The 22,117-nt window shown below is 42.4% G+C and overlaps 1 protein-coding gene across 1 annotated transcript in view; it reads right to left on the bottom strand.

Annotated features, from left to right (window-relative positions):
- Positions 1–22,117, bottom strand: part of LOC121832997 (venom factor-like) — a gene marked incomplete at its 3' end in the record, with an annotated part of 70,421 nt that overhangs the window by 3,363 nt on the left and 44,941 nt on the right. Inside the window, 4 exon segments of the mRNA XM_042292108.1 lie at positions 2,173–2,241; positions 7,063–7,191; positions 14,851–15,012; positions 18,135–18,380. Of these exon segments, the coding sequence (XP_042148042.1) occupies positions 2,173–2,241; positions 7,063–7,191; positions 14,851–15,012; positions 18,135–18,380 (606 nt within the window).

The following is a 22,117-nucleotide window of genomic DNA, read 5'->3' as shown; positions in this document are numbered from 1 at the left end:
AAAAAAGGAATTGGTATCGGTTCGTCTGTGGCGCCTGTGCTCTGTGATATTTTCTTAGCCAATTGCGATTAGCCATTTCTGAAAAACTGGACGACGAGCGCGTTAGTAAAGTGTTTCGTTACGTGGATGACTTTTTGGTTTTGTTTATTAGGTTGGAGGGTATATGCGAGGCAGATGCCATGTGGTCTGTTTTAGAAGTTTTCACACATCATTCGGAGGGGCTCACTTTCACTCACGAACTTCAGGATGGGGCTTTCCTACAATTTTTGGATTTGAGATTAAAATTCATTGCTAAACACGTTTGCTGGTCGTATCACCCACGCTCAAAGAACGGTCTTCTTCCATATGATTGATCGCACTCTGAGCTGGTCAAGGGAAGCATTGCCTCGTCGTGCCTACAAGCTGCACTCGAGAAGTCATTTCATCATGTGGTTAACGATAGTTTTTCCCGGCAGGTTGAGAGACTGACAGTGGCAGGTTTGCCAACTTCGGTTTTTATTGAGCGTTGCGGAGGGTTCGTTAAAGAAACTCAAGGGGGGAACCCCGTCCCCGGGGGAAAGGCCAAATAAGAGACCGCTCGTGATACCGTATCTCCATAAAATTTCACACAACTTGAAAAAAGTAGCCTTAAGGTACGATGTGCCATTGGTGTTTTCCGCTCCGTGTAAGCTGGCGCAACTATGCGCGAGGGTCGCCGATGAGAAGGACAAAGGCCCCGCTTGCTCGGTGAAGCATGAGAATCAATATGTTGTTTGCAAGGTGGGAGTTGTGTAGACGATTCCACTAACATGTGGGAAAGCCCACGTCGGTCGGGCGGGCAGATGTGTTAATCACAGACTGCGGGAGCATGACTCGTCGTTGCGATCAGTGGTGGGAGCTGTAGGGGGCATCTGTCATTGCATTGTCATGGATGTGGGTGCAAACCTATCTTCAGTAAGAATGGTATCATTGGCAATGGAAGGGACAGAGTGAATAGAGAAATTTTAGAGGGGCATGCAATTATCAAAGCAGGCGCGAACTGCTTAAGCCAAAGCAAAGCAAATTGGGTTAGGGGAATATTTATACAGCGTGTAGTTGGTCAGCCATTAAAGTAACGACGAGTCACACGCTGTATATGAGCAATTTAGCCAGTGCAGTACAACCGCTAGCCTGGGGTCTTTAACGTGCACCACGCAGTGGTGATACATAACGGCACACCGTACGATGCTCATCCAGATCGAAACGGGCAGGGGTGGGGCTCGAACCCAGGATCCCTGCATTCTGCAGCGCGCGCTTTCGTTCCACGCACGTCGAGCTGGGTGTGCGCTTTAGCCCCCTCGGCTACCAATTTTTTTTTTCTTTATTGACCCTCGGCTACCGATCCCCCCTGCTTAAGCCAAACGTCACTGGGCTTGAGCAGTAAAGAGATTGTTTTATTGGACACGTGGTGAATGTATCATGTGACGTGGGCGGAGTTGCTGTTTTCTTTGTTTTGTTTTCATGTGATTAAATTTCAGTTGAGAGTCAGCGCTTGTCCTGTTTGCAATTCCTTTAGTCCCCGTTTACTGTGCGCTGTTTGCCTTTTTGTTGGGGATATGTGTTTTGACAGAAATCCGTCACTTGAACACGCCTGCAAATGAATTTCGGAACGCCAATAAGCCCTGATCCTGCCTTATATTTTTGTAAAGTGTGCTGCTTTAGTGGTAGATGCGCAGTAAATTTTTAATTACGACCATATATATTTTTTGATTGCCCCCAGTAAGAAGGAACGTAATTATTCTGAACGTTATCAATTTTTCAATATTTCCTTCAGCAGAAAGCATCTGTCATCGACCGGTATCAACCTTTCGCTGCGCGATGCGTTTTTTTCGCAGGAGCGATATGGTCAGCGTTCCGGAAAACACCCGGAATATCTTTGTTATTGCTCTTTTATAGATGATTTGCCAAAAAAACTGCATTCGCTTAAAAGTTTTATTCCTACTTACAGCTATCTCTACGCCATATCCTGGTTTAATGCATATGCCCTCGCTGTCCAAAAGGTTTTTAATGATCTTATTTAACTTCTAGTATACATACAAATTCGATGCCTTCGTAATGTGGGGAAAGCAGGATCGTACCTGATGCATGGCCGAAATATTGATTCATTTATCGAAGCTTATGTAACAAACCTACAAAAAAAACGGCGTAACTTACCACGTAATATACAGAAGAAACCTTGTTTGGAGGATAGGTAAACAGCACAGCTTCGTATATTTCGTTGGGCTGTAAAACAAAAATTGTTTCAGAGGAACAACGACTTCATTGTATCTCCCAGACATGTGCACGCGAGAGAAAGGAAGTACCTAAATACCCTCACTTGTAACTCACTCAAAAGTAACACCTAGATACCTTACTCGTTAGTGCCATTCAAAAGAAACGCGTGCCCTCAGATGGAACGCGTTGCATTCTTGTTTCCTTAACGTGTAGATTTTTTAAGCAATAGCCACTTCCAGTATTGGTCGTCGTTCATAATTCCTCGCGTTTCAACGCGTTCATTTAGAGATTGCTGTGGCTATACTGACCTACCTTTTTCGTATCCTTTTTTGGTCCACATAGCGTTTTCTCTTCGTGCAAATTTCCGGCAAGAGCTGGGATGAGAGCTAGGTTGTTGTGCACGTTCCCTTCCACGAGTGTTGAAATGCCGTCACTCGTTACTTGCTCAAAGCTACTCTTTAAGATGGAGGCTTGGCTACGTCAGCTGTTCATCACTCAAAGATAACAGCACAAAAGATAACTCGCACACTCTGACCACACGCACAAAGTCAAAAGGGAACGTCTGAAGTCGCGCTGACTAGCAATTATGGTTTGTATTTTTGTCTTATACCTTCACATTGATAAAAATTGAGAAAATAAAAATAAAAATTGTCACCACACTTCGTTGTTTTTTTTCTGCTGCTCAGTAATACATTTCTTATCTTGTGGGATATTTCGTCTAGTATGATACGTTGTTGGGCTGGTTGGTTCGTCTTGGCTAAATGCATAAAATAGCGACAAAAAAAAAAGACAAGGACAAGAAATAAACACGACAGGATGTTTCGTCCTCTTCCGTACGATTTCAAGGTCTAACGCACTTGTCACTTTCGAGTGAAGTCTAGCTATGCTTAGATATATTTAGACCCTTTAGAGAAAACACATGAGCTCCCTAAGCAAGGATCTTTAAGATTTCAGGAACCTTAGACGGTTTTGTTTTTTTTGAGCTGCCATGCATGTTGTTCATATTTACCTAGGGGGACAAACACTCTTTAAATATGGTACGGCTCATTCTAAGTTGATAAAAAGGGGTATAGTCAATCATTGCTTGAAATAATCTGTTTGTTTTGAAGCTCTGAAGTTCTTGCAAATCACAAGACAGCGACAGAAACCAAAGCCCGACAGTTCTATCCTACATTCCCAATAGATCCCCTAATATCAAGAAAGTCGGTAACCGAGCAAATTATGATTTGTTTTTTGAGCTCACCCAAAAGCTCTCAAATTCGTGTAAAAAAAAAAAGATAACCTATACCAAAATACAATACAGGCTGCGCAAAAGCGTAAAACGCCTTACATCCCTTGCTCAGAACGAGTGTTTATTCCTTCTACCTTTCAGGTAACAAACTTTACGTAGGTGAAATAGGAAGAGGCGTTAGAAACCCATTAGGGGAGCATAAGAAAAACATCCGAGTAGCTAATTCAGAACTTCTAGGCATTCAATGCCGTTGCTGCGGATGCTCAGCCAGCTTAAAAAACTGCTCCGTATTCAGCACCCATTTCTCCCCTTGCAATTTGAACGCCTCGCCACGCCGGAAATAAAAAAAACAACAACATATTTTTGCGCTAGAAATGTTTAGGGAACAAGCCACCATACACAATGAGCAAAAAGTCGCATGGACCAAAGAGCCAGCGGCGCACCATTCGCCCAGCGGCGCAAATGCCTGACAACCGCGACTTGCATGGCAATAAGTGGCGCTTCCCCATCACTCCCAAATCAATGCAAAAAAGAACCCAAGGTTGCTTGTTATCCAGCCATTCAAATTATGCCAAGCCTGTCCGCGCCGATGCCTTTCTACTATCGGGGAGTAGGATGTTTACCCCCTAGTAAAGTATGTGGTGTGCGTGTGGTCTGAGTGGTGCGAGTTATCTTTTGCGCTGTTACCTTTCGGTCATAAATACGTTACTCGTCGTTTCTCCTACGAAGTAGCTACGCTGTTTCTTCGCTACCGAAAAACAAAAACCAGGTAAAACTAACGCGTCACGTGCAAGTCTGATTTATCTCTATGGCTTACTATAATTTATCTCGTTCTCCCTTTTCTTCCATAGTACCCTTTGGTATCTCCCTCGTTTAACGTTAATATATTTGTTTTCGCTCATCACTACACTTATTACAATAATTATCACTACACTTATTACTCATCACTACTAAGTATCATTAATATTGGCAATATTTGGTGTCTATTACATTTGTGTTAGATACTCGCATCATCTTATAGCAACAATAACACTAATAAAGATCTTCACAAATGCAAAGAAAATATTGGCTAAATATGCTTGGTTATATTAGCAACAGTAACCGGTCTCTACTTTCAAATGCGAGTCACTGGAAATATTGACTAGTCATATGAACTTTCGCCACATCTCAGCCAGCTTAAGGTTTCCATGACTTCATTAAATTGAGCGATATAACTATTAGCTCTATAGATTTCTTTAATGTTTCGTGAAATACAACTTGCGTTCTTGGATTTGTATAGTTTCAAATAGGAAAGGGTGAAAACAGGGGCGAGCTGGTGAACAAGTTACATGTAACCGGAGACACGGAACGAGAAAAAAAAAGGACAAAACAACGAGGCTCAACAATAAGAAAACAGACAAAATGCAAACAAGTCTCTTAAGACTTGTTGTTTCGTCCGTTTTTTTATCGTTCCGTGTCTCCGGTTACTATGGAAGGGCTTAAAACGTTTGGCCAAGACCAGCCTCATAAGAGGGCACAGACTCGACATGTCAGAGAAAGGCCTGTTGGGACTCGTTTATTTGAAAGTACTACTCGTGTTGAGTCTGTGAAGCGGCTACGAGCTCTAGCCAATCGCGGACGAAGCAATCCCGCGCTTGCTCGATGTAGATGAGGTAATTAATCCAGTGTATATGCCTGTTTTCTTTAGCCCAGCTCACTTCAGTATTAAGACCGGAATGTTTTTCCTGTGTACTCTTAAAAACGTTTTAATCGATTAATTGATAGTTGAAAACCTTCCGCCTGTGCCACATCGTCTTTAAAGTAGCTCGTTAGTTCACAGAACCTACGGATGTGCGTGTGAAAATGAACACGATTTTCCAAGAAATCAGTTTCCAAGGACGCACCGTTCTGTAACGTGCGCTACCGCCTTGGCGAAACGTCAGAATCATGACTTAGGTAGAACCTGGCTGCTATGCTCCGGATGTTTCCTCAATCGATCTTAGTACTAATTTATTCTAGCGTGGCATTCCAGTCCTGGAGTTCTCCACCCGAACAGTGTCGGTGGTAGCAAAAGTGTTAGTAGGTCACGACTGTACGCAGAAATTATCCGTTTCAATTTGCGTTCTCTTCTTTGTGTCTTAGTAACTTAGTGACGTTTAAATACGCGAATACTGTGGGATTACCTGTCTGGCTCTGCCTAGAGCTGCCTATACGGAGAGAGTTTAGCCAATCTTCGAAGCCCGTGGTAAACCAGATCAAGTGGCGTCTTTTTTACAACACATCTTATCGAGAGACGGTCGCGGTTGTTGTGAGTCAACAACACTAAATGAAGGAGAGAAGATGCCACTTCTCGGTTGCCATACTACCAGTCGTGGTTGCTTCACTGTCGGCATCTTCACAATGCGGAGGGCAAGTTCGTCTACTTCTTGCGCAGAGGGTAGCAGTGACGTCAGAACGCCGAGCTCTGGTTGGAGGAATTAGTGGGGAGACCAAAAGCTAGCCGCTTTTTTTTTTTTTTTCACTGCACTCGTCGAACGCGTTAGAACGGTGTTTGGCTTCGCCTTTGAACTGCTCGACAGGTGCACTGAGAAAAAGAAAATTCGTTGAAAACACGTAAGACTGCTCACATGTAAGAATGCGAAAGCATTCCTGCACGCAGCGCATTCCTACAAGCAACGCGACACGTCTCTATTTTCACACGGCGCTCCCTCGGTGACACTATGCTCCCCCACTGCGCAGTCGTGGCACCTCCTCCGACTCCTCGGCTTCCATGACGACGCATCTGCGTTGCTCTGCTTTTCTTTGTCTTTTATTCCTGAGGCGCCTCCGCTTCGTCCTTGAGCATCCCCGCAGTCTTCCGTGACGAAGCATCTGATATGATGTGCCGCAGTCAATGGGAATTTATGCTCGTTTCGTTGCTGCAGTCAACGCCGGCTTCGCTCCATGGGACAGTTCATGCCTTCGCATAAAAAGGGAGTTGGCTTTAGGTCTGTCCAGTAATCATTCGAACCAGAGCTCAGTCTACTGAGGTCCCAGCACCCGCGCTCTTCTCCCTACCTCCCTCTCAGCTTCTCGGTGCATTGCCGAGCTCTTCCAGTTTAAACGGCCCTGACTCTGCCGGTTTTCACGAATATCGCACCACATATACCTTAGTTCCCTAGTAATACCTTGTCTCATTACCCGGGTTGATTCGTTTTTTCAGTCGCCGAAGCATACTTCTGCTTTGTGTTTTTAAATCAAGCGTGACAACGCGATTTTTTTTTCGCCAAACGCGCCTCGTGATGTATTTGGCAACATGTCAAGATAGGCGCGCACAGGCCCCAGGCGTGCAATCCACGACGATAGACGCCGTCTGCTAACTTCAACGTAGATAATCCAACCTGCGGCGCATCCAGCCGTTCAAACTCCTTCGAACGCGTCGGCGCCGGGGCCTATCCATTCTCATAGCGTGGCATGTGTTCTCCTTTATATTTTCTATACAGGTGACGACACGTCATCTAACCGTCAGACAGTTGCACTACGTTGTCACCTCTCGCTTATTGGCGGATTTTTGAGCGTCTTAAAAAAAGATCAAGCAGACTACTCGAGAAGACCAATGGCGCCAATGGCTGTTTTCTTACCCTGGACTTTTTTTTGGGATCTCTTCTTTCGATCGCTATGAAGCCTCTTGCTGTATGCTCATACTTCGAAAGCTGGAACTCAACTTGGGCCTGCTCGCTCTGTCGAAACGCTTTGTCGATTGTTTCCACCTGGATAAGAGGAATCGAAAAGAGAGGCGGACATGGGCACAACCGGTTAGTCATTTTGACTCAAACTTTATTTACGTGTATCCGTTAGAAAAACACCCGGAAAATAACAGCCACCAGGATATTAACAACTATAGACTGAACTTCCCCAAAATGGGAGCGTATTTGATCCGGGTGACACCGTAGTAGCACTGTGTGTGCACCAGAACCGTAATTAAAAGTTGTTCATTATTCGCGGAAGAAACTACTTAAGCACAACAGGTTTGCATGCGAATTACAGTTGGTGGCGTTGAACAAGTAGACGATGGTTAAAAAAGAAACGAGTGTGGAGCGGAGGCTATTTAAGTTTAAGCGACCTTGAGGGACGGGGTGTTTTCATTGAAATCCTTTCATTAAAACAAAGACACTTAGACAGCGACAACACAAATGATGATCAGCGAGAAAATAAAAAAAAAAATAAAAAACAGAATTTCACGTGATATATCTTATATACGGGATCAGGACATTTGGGTGCACGGACTTTTCGGTGCACGGTCAATCAAAATCACGTGTTTTTTTTGTTTTTTTTTTTTGTTTTTTTTTGTGTGTGGTTTTTTTTTGTAGTTTTTTTTTCTAAAAGTAATAAGCACTATTTTTGCCAGAAATGATTTTTCTGCACTTTATAAATTTGTAGACTTGGTCATTCATTTACGGTCACTTATTCATATACGACCTGAGTGACTTTGGCGCAGCACCGTCCTGCAGGAGGACAGGATACGTTGGACGGTATGTTTCGTTTGCCGGTGTCTGTTTTCCGACGTACGCACTAAACGCATCATAGTGTTTAGGCGTTGGTTCGGTACAGGCGTTCTCAATGCCTTCTGTAAATGTGTGGGCTTTATTATTGGTAATCTGTGAAGGACAGGCCCCAACAGTTAAAGCTTGAGAATTTTGAAAATTAATGGCGACATGTGATGCGACTAGTGCTTACGTTGGAAAAACGACACCGATAAACGAACCATAACGTCCAACGTCTCCAATCCTCACGCAGGATGGCAACGCGCATAGCAAAGTCACCTACGTCGTATATCAGTAAGTAGCGTAAATGGATGATCAAGTCTAGAAAATTATAAAGCGCGAAAAAATATATTTCTAGCTAAAATAGTCCTTATTACGTTTAAAATAAGAAACAAAAAAAACTCGTGATTGATTTTGATTGGACGTGCACCGAAATGTCCGTGCACCGAAAAGTCTGTGCACCGAAATGTCCGCGCACCGAAAAGTCCCACACTGAAAAGTCCGTGCACCCAAAAGTCCGTGCACCGAAAAGGCCGCGCACCGAAAAGTCCGCACCGAAACGTCCTACACCGAAAAGTCCTAGACCCCTTATATAGACAAGGTGTTGCATAACCTTAAAAGATAGCAATTAAGTACGATGCCAATGTTATTTTCTCAGCTCCATGCAAGCAGGAAAAAGTTTGTCCAGTAATGACTAGACAGAAACGTGTTCAATGCTCAAAAAAGCCTGTCACTCGGCACACAGCTTGTGCCTGTAATGTTTTTTACAAGATTCCACTAACGTGTGTGCGCGTGTATATTAGACAAACTGGGCGGTGTTTTAAGGAAACGGCGCCTGAACATCGTCTTGCGATTCGTAACAAATCTGGGGGACATCTTGCAGCACACCGCATTCGGTGCGGGTGTGATCCCCTGTTAGGATTAACGAAACTTATTAAAAAAAAAAAAAAAAACAAGAGTGAAAGGGAAATCGTTGAAGGGTATTTTATAAAGTCCTCGGGTGACAAGTGCGCCAACACGCGTTCGATTGTACTAAATTTGTATTTATTTTTATTTTTATTTAAAAAAAATAAAAATAAATAAAAAGGAATGACAAAGAATTTTTTTTCATGGTTTTGTGTAGAGACGTTGAACTGATACGACTGTTTAAATCACTTCCATCTGTCGTTCGTGTTTATGGGTCGCTTTTATCACTGGGGGTTGACAAGATAGAGAAGAGTGTTCTCGCATGTGTGCTGGGTGGTTTCCCTCGATTAGATCAGTTGGAAGTAAGCTTTAGTCTCTGTTATTTGTTTGTCTTTTTCGTCCGTGTTTTTCTTTTTGCGTTTTTAAGACCTCTAGATCATAATGAATCAACTAGCCCAATTCAAAGTTTTAATCCAAAGTCTCAACCCTGTCCCTAGTGGGTCCGATGCTGGGGTAACGCGGACAAGGCTTGAACCTCATACTTAAAACTAGTAGCGTCTTGCTGACAGGGGTCTGCAGCCCAGTCTTTCAAGGCACTAACAGTGACCCGTGTTTCCCCAGGTAGCTACGATTACCCAGCACAGAGGCCAGTTATCTCCTATCATCGATACACTGCTGAATCAGCTGACGACGGAACACGCACCGACTCGACGCAAGCGCAAGGTCCTCGCTGAGGGATTTTCCTCTGGGCACCGCTGAACCTCACGTGCCCTGAACTTTTCCGGTGCTACAGCTATAAAAGCCGTGGAACACGATCGCCTCATGGGATCTGCAGCCCAGTCTTTCAAGGCACACACAGTGAATTGTGTTTACCCAGGTGGACGTGTTAGAACACTCCTCTGCCCCTTTTTGCATGTTGGCTGCAAATCCCAAGCCATGGGTGTTGATTTGTGCAATTATCGTGCCCGAATTGGTCTTTCCGATAAGCTGAAGGCGGCAGTCAAAGGTAGTTTCACGCCATTCGTTTGGTTGACACCAAGGATTGCTGTCGGGCAAAGTGTTTGCCTCTTGCTTAGTGTGGCATTGATTTTATTGTGTGCTGGGGACGTCGAGCGCAATCCCGGACCTGGTTGCGTATCCGACGACAGCAAAATTTCATAACTGCAAAATTTTATCGAGGCACTGATTTCCGCCAACTCGAAATACCAGAGCGAAAATCCCAGCCGACTTGTTCACATCACCCTAGGAATTTATTTTTTTAATTAGAAAGGGTAACGGCCTTAGAGGTTAATACTCCAGACCTTACGCAAATCCGTGACTACTTCAGACAGCTAAAAATTGAGGTTGAAACCATCAAAGCTCAACTTAACCAATCTAGGTGTGCCAACGCTAGCACCCTGGAACCAGTTGAAGTCATTGGTGACCTCAACGACCGATCAAGACGCACTAATTTCAGAATTAAATGGTTTAGTGAAGTCGAGGAGGAATCACAAACCCAACCGGAATCCCACGTGAAAAGTTTCTACTTAGACGTACTTGGTGACGAAGTAGGAATTTTTTAACGCTTTCACAGACTCGGATGCAAGTCCTATGGTAACATTACATAGCCAGTCAAGATTAAGCTCCTTGACTAGCGAGATAAGGTTGCTATGATAAAGAACGCCCCTAAATTAAAAAAAAACATGGATCCGACAAAATTTGGATCGACAAGGACCTTTCATGACGAACTGGGTTAGCACGGTCTAAACTCTGGAAATTCGGCAAAAAGTTACGGCTACAAAATCTAAAATCTAAGCTCAAGATCGATAAACTGTACTGTTTCAAAAAGATATACGGGTACGACTTCGTTGAAGGCCGAGTTCTTGAACTAAAACTAAAAAAAGTACCCCTCGACTTACGGTTATCAAGTGACCAAAGAACCTTTGCTGCCCTTGCGCACGTTACACGCACTCATTTTCTGTTTACAAATTCCGAAGCGTATTAAAAAAAAAATAAGATGCTTTGCTTGATCGTTCCAACATGTAAGATAGCCAAGTCATCCTCGGCACAGAAACGTGGCTGTCCCCGGTTATATCAGATAACGATCTCTTGAATTCTTGCTTTTCTCTTTCGCAAGTATAGATTAATCAACAAGGGCGGCGGCGCTCTGATTGCTGTTAGGGACCACTTACTTGCCTCTGCAGTTGATATTGAAACAGACATCGATATAATGTGGGTTCAGTTGAAAATTTTGCAAAAAAACTTTGTTATAGGTCTGTGTTATCGATCCCCGAACTTCGATTGTTCCTTCGTGTCAAGATTAAAGCACTGTCTTGAGAAGTTGTTTTCTGTGCAGTCTAATTGTACGGTTACTTTATTTGGAGAGTTTAGATTTCCAGGATTTGACTGGGTTTCAGATAGTGTCAACCCCTCGCGTAAAAACAAGCAAGAAAGCCGTGTATTTCTTGATGTTATGAGTACTTTTGTTATTTTACCAAATTATCAAAAAACCGACGCGAGACGATGCAACCTTAGATATATTTGTTACAACCCACGCTGACTACGTAGGCGATGTGCACCATCTCGGTTTGTTTAGTGACCACTCTCTTTTTAATATTCATCTATCCATTAGTGTTCCATCCGCTGTGATATAAAAAAAAGAAAATTCGGAACTATGCTAAAGTTGACTTTGACAGCATTAATGCAAAGCTTTTAGAGGCAAGAATCAAAGAAAGAATAAGTACACTAAGGGACAAGGACAGGCAGCACAGTTCTTTCAACTAGCCACGAACATTTACTGAGGTCTCCTTCAATACGTACTATCTCCCTCCCAACTTTTTAAACTAAAGAAGAAAAAAAATCTCTCGGAAAAAGACAAAAATCTCCCAAATAAACTTTTTCATGTACCTTTTAAGAAGTTGGGAGGGAGGTCGTGCGTATTGAAGGAGACATCAGTAAATGTTCGTGGCTAGTTGAAAGAACTGTGCTGCCTGTCCTTGTCCCTAAGTGTTTTTATTCTTTCTTTAATTCTTGTATTTTCATCAACCCGTTCTTTGTCTTTTAGAGGCATTTCCATATTTTGGGCATCAATTCACACAATATCAGTAGAGCATAACTGGCACATTATCAAAAAAATTTTTCATAACCTCATTGATTTATCTGTTCCAAAATCTCGATTAATTTCTAACCACATGTCGCCGTGGTTCAACTTAAGTACAAAGAGAATGCCAGGGAAAAAATAAAGGCTTTTTCTAGTCACCAAGAAAAGACGAGGGCGATGCCTCACGGTCTTGCTTCCGTGATTTCACTAGAATTTATAAACGCTAAATGAGGAATGCAAAACTGAATTTCTTTTCAAACGATCTGTATAACATTTTTTTTAACCCACGGAGGCTGTGTAAAATAATTAATCCCTCGTCAAACAAAAGTCCAGTTATCTCAGACTAGACTGGTAAGCGGCTGACTGAAAATAAAATGAGTAATGATAAATTTAACGAGTATTTCAGTAGTTCTTTTTTTTATCGTGAAACTTTCCCCATACCGCAATTACCTCCTCAGCACGTGACTGATGAAATGAAATCTGTTACAACTAATCCTGAAGAAATATCAAAATTAATAAAGCAACCTCCTCTCAGCTTCGCTCCTGGTCGCGATGATATGCAACTTCCTCTCAGCTTCGCTCCTGGTCCTAATGATATAAACAGTAAAATTTAAAAGATTACTAAGCAGGCCTCGTTTCTCTACCTCTATAAGATTTTCAACCAGTTGCTTATTACTGGTGGCCTCACTAGTGACTAGAGACATGCAAATATCATTCCAATTCATGAGTCCAGGTCATCTGACGATTTGAACAATTATAGGCAGATCTCCTTAACAAGTGTTCGTAGCAAACTATTGGAACATATTATTTTTACAAACATTCTGGAATTTTCGGATGCCAAAGATGTATTATTTTCGTATCCGCATGAATTTCTTGAAAATTTATCATGTTCAGCGCAGCTTGTCGAGTTGGTAACCGATATTCACAGTAACCTCAACTCACTTAAACAAAACAGATGCTCTATTTATAGACTTTTCGAAAGCATTTGACCGTATGCCCCACTGTAGACTGATCGCCAAATTAAACCAGTTAAGTATTATTACTGTGTTACTAAGCTGGAAAAGTACTTTTCTTGCGACTAGAACCCAATCTGTGAGTCTGGGTAAAGCCTCTTCGCAATCTTTACTAGCTATCCCAGGGGTGCCTCAGGCTACTCTCTCTACTGGTTCCCTAATCTTACTTGTTTACATAAATGATATCGGTTATCGCCTGGAAAGCTGTGTTCGTCTATTTGCTGATGACCTTGGTATTTATCGCGCTATTACTAGTAAAGATGATTGCCTAGCATTTCAACAATACATAAGATTAATTTAAGTCTAGCGTGATGAATGGCTCATTTCTATTAATCATAGTACATGTAAATGTGTACCATTTTCTAAACCTCGTAAACCAGTAAATTATTCCTATCAACTCATATCAAAACCTGTAGAAAAGATTTTGTCTTGGAAACACCTTCACGTTTACCTAAGGTCTGATCTATTATGGAAAACACATATTGAAAACATAACTTCAAGTGGTTATAAAACCTTAGGATTCCTTAGACGCAACCTACGTCAAGCCTCACCGAAGATTAAACAGCTGTCATACTGTACCCTTGTTAGATCCAAGTTGCAATATGTTTCTACCCTCTAGAACCCCCACCAGACTTACCTTTCGGACATGTTAGCATCAGTACAAAACTGCGCGACTAGATTTATCCTTCACGACTATTCGCCCAGAAGTATTTCTGCCCTCAAGGCCTCAATATTATTACCTCCTCTTGAGAATAGGCGCACCGTAGAGAGATTTTTTTTTTCACCACCTCTTTTATAAATCATGGACTGACCGGGAGTTCTTTCCCGCAACAAATCATATCTCCTTCCGTCATGATAATTGCCACAAACTCGATCGAGCTACCCTTTGCCAGAACAAACACTTTTAAAAAATCAACTTTTCTTTTGTGCACAAAGCACTGGAATTCACTACCAGAATCTCTCGTAACAATTACAGATCAGAGGTCATTTCTTGCAGAGCTGACTCTGCATCTGTTACCCTAACTTTAGTTTAGTATTTTTCGAACGGATGTTGTCACCTTTGCTTCTACGTTGTATCTAATCTCCTGAAATGTTACTTTGTGTTTTGTATTACCCCCTATAGGTAGTGCCCCCTCAGGGGCCCTTAAGCAATAATAAATGAAATGAAACCAGAGGAAATTTGGCGACTCTCTTGCGGGGGAAAAAGGCGGGGAGTAATTTTTCTTTTTTGTTAGATTTTCTAAAGGTCATCGTGGTGATATCCCTGACTGCTCGGTGATAGTTTGCGGAAAGAAAATTAGCTTAAAAGGGCCAAAAAGATTCATATGTCCGTCTTTTAAACTTAGGCTAGGTGGCACAAGTTACTGCCCGTTACAAAGGGTAAAGCCATAAATATCCATCCATCCATCCGTTCTGTGACGGGGCAACAAGCATGATGTCTCGCCTACTCATAGTTCGCGCATATGTGGCAGTTTCCAGTCAGCCAGTTTTTTGCGCCTTGCCATTCACTGGAAGAACTTTGCAGATTGCAAAGGTGGACCCTTCATGTGCCATGAAGGAGAATAAACGCCCAGGAGGTTTTTAAGGTGCAGTATTTAGAGTATAACACTACGAGGACCGACACCATTCACAAAGGCGCTATCGCCTGGTGTAAATAAATCGTCGCAGTCTTATTAATATATATATATATATATCACTGGCCGCGCTTTTGCTCTTATGCTTAGCGGAACGTCGACCGCCATTTTGGACCTCCTTGGGAGGTACCTTTTTGGGAACGTTTCCAAAAAAACGCCAGTTACCTTTATTGTTTGCTTGAATACGCTCCTCAATTTAATGTAATATTTTTAACAAAGTAATGCGTGGACTTAGCATTTCCTAAGGTGTCACCTTCAAGTTCAGGGAATCGTCGTTGATTGCTGTCGAGATGGGAAATGTGGCGATGCCATCATTGTCTGTGGTTGCCTTCGTGCTTAGGTTCTTCGGACCCCTGTTTGTCAACTGCATCTCGATTCCTCGGGCAGCATCTCCGTTCAGGTACGTCACTTGGGCCTGTGGTGGGCAACAAAAACCCATAGAATGAGGTCAAGTGGAACTGCGTTGGTGGTGCATGCTACAGGCTTACTAAAATTACCACACCTGATTTCTGTGTCTATTTAGTACCTCGACCATACTCTGGGAATACAAATGAAAAGAAATCACGTAACGGTAACGGATTATGCGCTCGGAAGATTGCAGCATTTTTGCGTTTGTTTTTATGAGGTTGCTTCTTTTTTTGTATTGCTCCTTTGTATTTCGGGTCGTCAGATATGACTCCGTCCGGACGTGCTAAAAATTCACTAGAGGTAAAACAACTGGCAAAAGATCACGTGTTGTGAAACCGAAAATGAATATGACAATAAATTAAGGAGTACCATTAGAGAGTCCCTGAAGATGTTCCCTGATAGTGTCGTCATATTAGATCATTTTATAAAGGATGGTCAATAAAGTTTTCTTCTTTTTTATTCAGAAATGAAATTAAAGCATGCTATATTCAAATAAAGGTTTGTGAGCTCCTCTTTAACAAGAGCACATCATTTGTCGATATAGTTCCCAGTATCAATTATGTTTTACGGGGTCCCGGATCTGAATGAAGGCTTTAAGGGGACCGCATTATTCGGCTTGGCAACATTTACGATTTAGCACAGGGGCACCTGAAGGTGGTGAATGCATAGCATCCAAAGTAAAAAAAAAAAAAAAAAAAAAAAACTTTCGTAAATAAAAAATAAAAAAAGAAGTTGCTGGTTTTCTTTCCCTATGGCGCCCGTGTGCTAAGCGCACACACTCTGACCGGCGCAACAGCCGACAGATGGCGGTAGCGGCGGCTAACGGCAGCTCAGCAGCCGCCCGGTCGTGCTGAAGGCAGACATGTAGATAAACTCGTTTGTTAAACCATAGGTTTTATATTGTCACGAATGACAAGTGATGAGCCGATAATAACTGGAGAAACTAAACGTTTAATGGGGCGAACTTGTGCCCAAAAATAAAAAGGAAACAGAAGAAAGCAGCGCGTCGCGGGCGTCGAAGTCGGCGTGACAGCAGAGTCGAACGCTGGGGCGAAACTGAATCAGGCTTGCCACGCGGAGCCCCTTTTGTGCACGCGTAGGCTTCTGGAACAATCGGCGTAGAAGGTTCGGCGTGTCGAACATTCTAACCTCGAATCAGCATGTTGACACGATGTTTCGATCAGTTTTAGATCATTGTCTAACATCGCACAATCTTCTGGAATTTTAATCTTCTTAAATAACGTACAGTCGTCGACATATGACCTTATAAAGTAATGGACAGAATAGAGTGGCAGGTCATTCGCGCAAATAAGAAAAAGAGCAGCAGACCAAGCGCGGTTCCTTGGGTCACTCCTGATTTTACTGTTTGATGCGATGAATAGTCATGTTCATAATTATTGCTCTTAGTATGAATAACAAGAATAGCTGAACCCCACTCTGTGGTGTATGGATCTATTTTGATACTTGGTTTCAGCTTCAGTCCAGACGCAGGCGACGCTGCGAGCTGGAACCAATCAGAGAGCGTGAAAAGCGCACCAACATGGTTTTCCTTGTGTTCCTCTAGCATCGCTGAACCAATCATGAACAGAAGAGGAATTGCGCTTTCGACGGTGCTGATTGGTACCATTTGTTCGTAGCCTCGGCTGCGTCTGAACTTAAGCTGGAGCATTGCATAACTATGTTCTGTTTTTCGTGAGACGGTGACAGAGTACTTTAATAAAAGCCCCCTTTTTTGTAACAATAAACATAATATGTCTCTGTACGGGATTGTAAGATCTTACAAATCATTACTGCAATAATTTATTTCGGCGCTTACGCATCTTCCTTGGTCATAAGGTGTTTTTATCGTTATTTTCTAGCGTTTTGTATTCATATTACTGTTGTAGCCCCCATCTCCCCCATCTCCCGCAATGATCTCAAATGAGGTCATTGCGGTTGGCAATTGCATGTACAAATAAATAAATACGTATAAAGCTGGTTTCGCGGAAGGTTGAAATTTGCAAACCGCTCTGATATACAAAAACAAAATGGAGTTGTTAGCTCACACGTAGCCAATACACGCGAACATGTAATGTGCTCCATACATTTTCTAGGAATATTAGTTCTCTATGAATTGACGACACAGGAGGCAACACTTATTCACTGTGCGTCGTATGCTAACATCTTGCTCTTCACATACCTGCTATAGCTCTCATCAGAGTGTCAGAAATGTGTCTGAATAAAATAAAAACAAAATTATATGAACGTATGGTTGTCCCCTCGTTTTCATTATAACGCAAAGAGATGCTCCACTAACAATGAATGCGTGCAGTCTCATGATGCCCGCGAACATAAATTATTGATCGTCTGGGAATCAGGTTTCTGAATGAGGAAGACTGGAGTTATTCCGGTTCAGTGACCGTGCAGTCCTGCTTTTTCTCCCCCTGTTTATGATGATTGCTGCTGCAAGGTACTGGAAGCCCTCTTCATCGATTCGAGAAATGTGAATAATTTACGTTCTGCCACCTCTTTTCTGCGTGGTGCGCCTGCAGATACTTCTGAGAACGCTTAGGCATCAGGAACTTATGATCAACAGGTGAGGCCGATTTTGAGTGCGTTCCTGTTTTTGCCATTAGTAAGCGATTGGTTGCCGTGTATTCTGACCGGATGACACTAGTTAGAATGAAATAACCATGCTTGTCCACATCCTGTCTCAAAAGGATGCTGAACTCACAAAAAACTGTGTTTATTTTTAAGTGCCAGAATTCAACACCTGTAGATTTTAGTAAGCCCAATATTTACAGCGCGATTCTCATTTAGAGTTCATGGCTTTTCCGAAATCTGCTTAGGTTTCGAGACGTCGACCCCAAAATCGAATGTTTCACAATCGCTCAAATAAGTTTAATAATGTACATATTGCGCTCATTTATTCTTGTTGTTTTGTTGTTGTTGTTGTTGTTTTTTTTTCGACGGAGGGGGATTTTTTTTTTATGACAGGTGTGTCTATTTCTGCCACAACAGAAAAAAACATTTTGGGGGATTCTAGTGTCCCTTTCACATATTGACTGCGCGAGGTGCCTATTTATGTCTTTCGGTTGTTTTACCTTTTAGAAATGACGGCCCTCCCATCTGCAGCTGAGACACACTTACGATGGCATAGGTCTTTACGCCAGGCTTGAAGCTCTTCTGGCTCTTGCTCGTGGAGATGACGAACGGCGTGGTGGAGAAGACGGCCTTCTCGTTGCGAGCAGACTGCTTGGCGGCGGTCGCCTCTTCGGTCACCGTGGCCTCGATCACCAGGCGGTATCGGCCACGGAACAGACTCTCCAGAGGAGCTCCCAGACGCCGCGCAATGCTGTCTCTGTCCACTTGGAAACGTGCTATTCCGTCAATAAGCTGCACAGGAAAGTGAATCGAGACAGTTTAAGAAGCGGAGGAAAGCGTTAGATTTACTCCCAGTGTCACGAATGGCGGATAAGGTGGGCTTGGCAGCACGGAGCCAGCGCTATACCTAATCCACTACTCTTTCTTGTACAGGTTCGTAAAAGTCGTTCACATTCTTGCCTAAAGAGTAATTGTCTTTTTATTCGTGTTGCGAAGCCCACAGGCCCCTGAGATATTTCGTGTAAGTGCTGGAACGTCACGTTGTTATAGTTAGAACTTAGTGGAGGTGTCGAGCTAAATCCCGGTCCTCTTACCCAGAAACATCTGAAGGAGCTTTTAGTCGTACAAAAACAGATCGCAGAAGATATAAAAAAAAATCAATGGTGGCCTTGACAAAAGACTGCAGGCCATAAAGGAAGTCACGCACGAGACAGAGCAGTTGTCAACGGATAAGTTTGTTGATCGGATCTTAAAAACAAAACTAAATTTAGATGTCGAGATTGCAGAACGCGTTCACAGGATAGGAAAGATGTTTCATGATGAACCACGACCAATAATCTTATGACTTGAAAATTTCAAGGAAAAGACAGGCATCATCAGCAATGCGAAACGTTTAAAAGGTACAACATTTTTTATCAATTATGATTACTCTAGGCGGGTACGAAGTATTCCACAAAATCTCTGGCAAAGTTTTATAGCATACAGAACGAAAGGTGATAAAGTATTTCTCGTGTTCGATAAACTAAAAATAAACGGAGGTGTTTACGCTTGGGATGAACAAACACTGATCCCCTACGAACATGTACAAAAAAGTTTTCAACCCCGAGGGGAATGACAACGAAAGGATGAGAACTGAAAGGCATTTTCAATAATCATTTTAAATCCTAAGAGTATCGTGAGTAAAACTATTGATTTGGAAAACATCCTTGTCGTGCATGATCCTTCTGTTGCTATAATTACTGAGATGTTTTTAGTATGTTCTATTTTCGATTTCGAAGTTGTTCCTCCTGGATATGGTACTGTTATGAAAGATTGAGAGGGCAGAGGGGGTGGAGCACCTGTTATAATAAATAACTGTATCGGTTGTGTTACAAAAGAAGGCACCCCCGACTTTGAATGCGTTTAGTGTAGACTTAAGATATCAAGGCCGGAGGTCTTAATAGGAATGGTTTACTGCCCTCCAGTCACATCCTTTCACTTTGTGCAGCGTTTAAATTATTTTCTTGTGAAACTGCACGTTGAATGAAAAGGGTAATAATATTCGCAAGCAATTTCACGGTTGGGGAGGTTAACCTGTATACATAACTACCAGGAACTCGCGATGCTTTGCTCTCTCTTGCATTCATAGTCATGAATAGAGGTAAAAAACGAAAGCGAGCTGGTGAATGACATCCAAAGTAACCCTGAGACGTAGGAACAATAAAAAAAACGGACAGATCAATTAAGTCTCTTACACAAATGTTTTCACATGTCGGGACGCAAGTCATCCGGGAGTTCATTAGAATCCAAGAAAATTCGAAATATGTATTAAATTTGTTTCTCTCAAGTGGCAGTACGCTGCTCTTTCCTTACGAGTGTAGTGTCTTGTCAGGAATATCGGATCATCTCATGGTTGTTTTGTCACTCTATTTAAAAGGGATACTTCAACGAAATTTGAAATATTCCCGTCGTGTTCAAAAATAGGTTGAATATGATCCACAATCTCCGTAAATGACAATCGCACGTTTGTATTTTGAGCCTGGTGGCTGTATTTTTCGTTACAAAACGGCCCGCTCTGGCAAGCGCTCGGAGAAGGCCCAGCGGAGACCACGTGACATCCAACGCAATCGTGACGTAGGTCATCTCGGGACGAGAAAAGCCACGGCGAGGCTGACGTCAAGAGGATGGCCTAGTCGTTCCAGCCCCCGAAGCGGCTGCTTTTGTACGAATTTTGAGTGACGGGTTAATCTTCTATAATCTTGTAGAGGGACAATAGCGACTTCTGCGACACACAAAAGGCATTCTCGGGAAGAGGGGAGTTCCTCCTTCCCCTCTTCTCTCGTCGTGGCCGGAGGCGAGACAATAACCGTCACTACCGCTCAAGGTTCCTAGACGGGCATTACAAACGACGCGTTAGCGACATCCACCAGGTGCTCTTTGCTAATCGTTTGATTCGCTTTAAAATTCCTTTTCGAGATTTTTTTAACAAAATATTGGTATGTTCGATGTGATACTGCTCCTTTGAACACATAGAGACCAAAAAATGAGCGCCGCAATTTCGTTGTAGTATCCCTTTAAATGGTAACCTTACAGCGCGTCATGAAATTTTTCCCTATAAAGATTTTAATCGTACAGATGACGTAGCTCTTTAAGATATTTGTTCATTTGACGTCATTCAGCGATTCAGTCTTGATTGTAAACTAAGCGTCAATTAACCCTGGCAAAAGATCAAAGACAGCTACGCATTGCATAGCTCATCACGTCCCGGAAAAGGTGAAAAAGAACCGCACTAATAACCCGTGGAGTAATAAAGACATAATACGTCTGAAATGCAAAGTTTCAAGGCGTCGGGCGCAAGCGCGCAAATTGCAGGCAGCGGTAGTACGTGACAAGCTGCGGTGCTTCAACAAGGGTCTGAGATCAATGATAAAAAATACCAAGCACTATTATTTTAACGTAAGCATGACAGGCTTTCCGGCAATCGCCCAAAACAGGGGACCGAGTTGTTTTAAAAAAGTCAGACTTTCACGAATGTATTTGAAAGCTCTTTTTCTACAGTTTTTTTTTTTTTTTTTTTTTTTTTTTATGACGGCACAATACCTGAGCGTTATGAATTTGTCACTATACCGGCAATTTTTAATGTGATGTTATGCCAGGAGGAATTTTTTTTCATTGCTTCTCGATATTGACCACTCAAAGGCAGGAGGACAGCACAAAAGTTTAAATACGTTTTTAAAAAAAGGTATGCCAATTGGTCGTCGAAGTATGTATTGCTTATCTTTCATGAATTGCTTGGTTGTTCTTTGATTTCAAATGAATGAAAATTAGGGAAAGTGATTTCAATATTTAAGGAGAGTAATTCAAGGTACCCGCCAAATTATCGCCCAATTTCCTTAACATCAACCTGCTGTAAAATAATTGAACATAGCTCCAATCATATATTCATACATTCTTAGCTGAGCACAGCTTAGTTAGCAGCTGCCAACGTGCATTCCGAAAGAGACTTCCTACTGTTACTCAGCTGATCGAAATTAAGAATTTCTTTTCGAAGAAGTTGTATTGTCGAGATCCGGTTTACGTTTTCTTTTTTTTTTTCATTTTAAAAATGCTTTAGAGAAGGTGATTCACAGAAAGCCAATCTGTAACATAATACCTATACTAAAGAACAAAACTCTGTTCGGATTGACAAAGGCCTTTCCTGCCAATAGAAAACGGTTTGTTAGCATTGCGAATAACTACTCGGATTTCTATGCTGTTACTTCAGGTGTGCCTCAAGGCACAGTTCTAGGGTAGTTGCTCTTTCTTATGTTTATAAACGACCGGATTAAAAATATGGCGGTACACGCAACAGTTTTGTAGACAACTGTGTTTTGTACACCAAAGTAACCTCTGTATCTGACCAAATTAACCTATGTGCGAGCCTGCATAGGGTTAACTAATCGGGCACGAGGTGGCTAATGTTTCTGAGCTTAAGAAAAACGGCTTGTATGTCCATGTCACATATATTAAATCCCTTAGCATATCCGTACAGCCTTGATAGTGTCCTCTTA

The sequence above is a fragment of the Ixodes scapularis genome, unplaced genomic scaffold (assembly GCF_016920785.2).
Source record: "Ixodes scapularis isolate PalLabHiFi unplaced genomic scaffold, ASM1692078v2 PGA_scaffold2__306_contigs__length_199485367, whole genome shotgun sequence".
Lineage (NCBI taxonomy): Eukaryota > Metazoa > Arthropoda > Arachnida > Ixodida > Ixodidae > Ixodes > Ixodes scapularis.
Note: the sequence above shows the minus strand (reverse complement) of the source record. Positions and strands in the feature narration are given on the sequence as shown.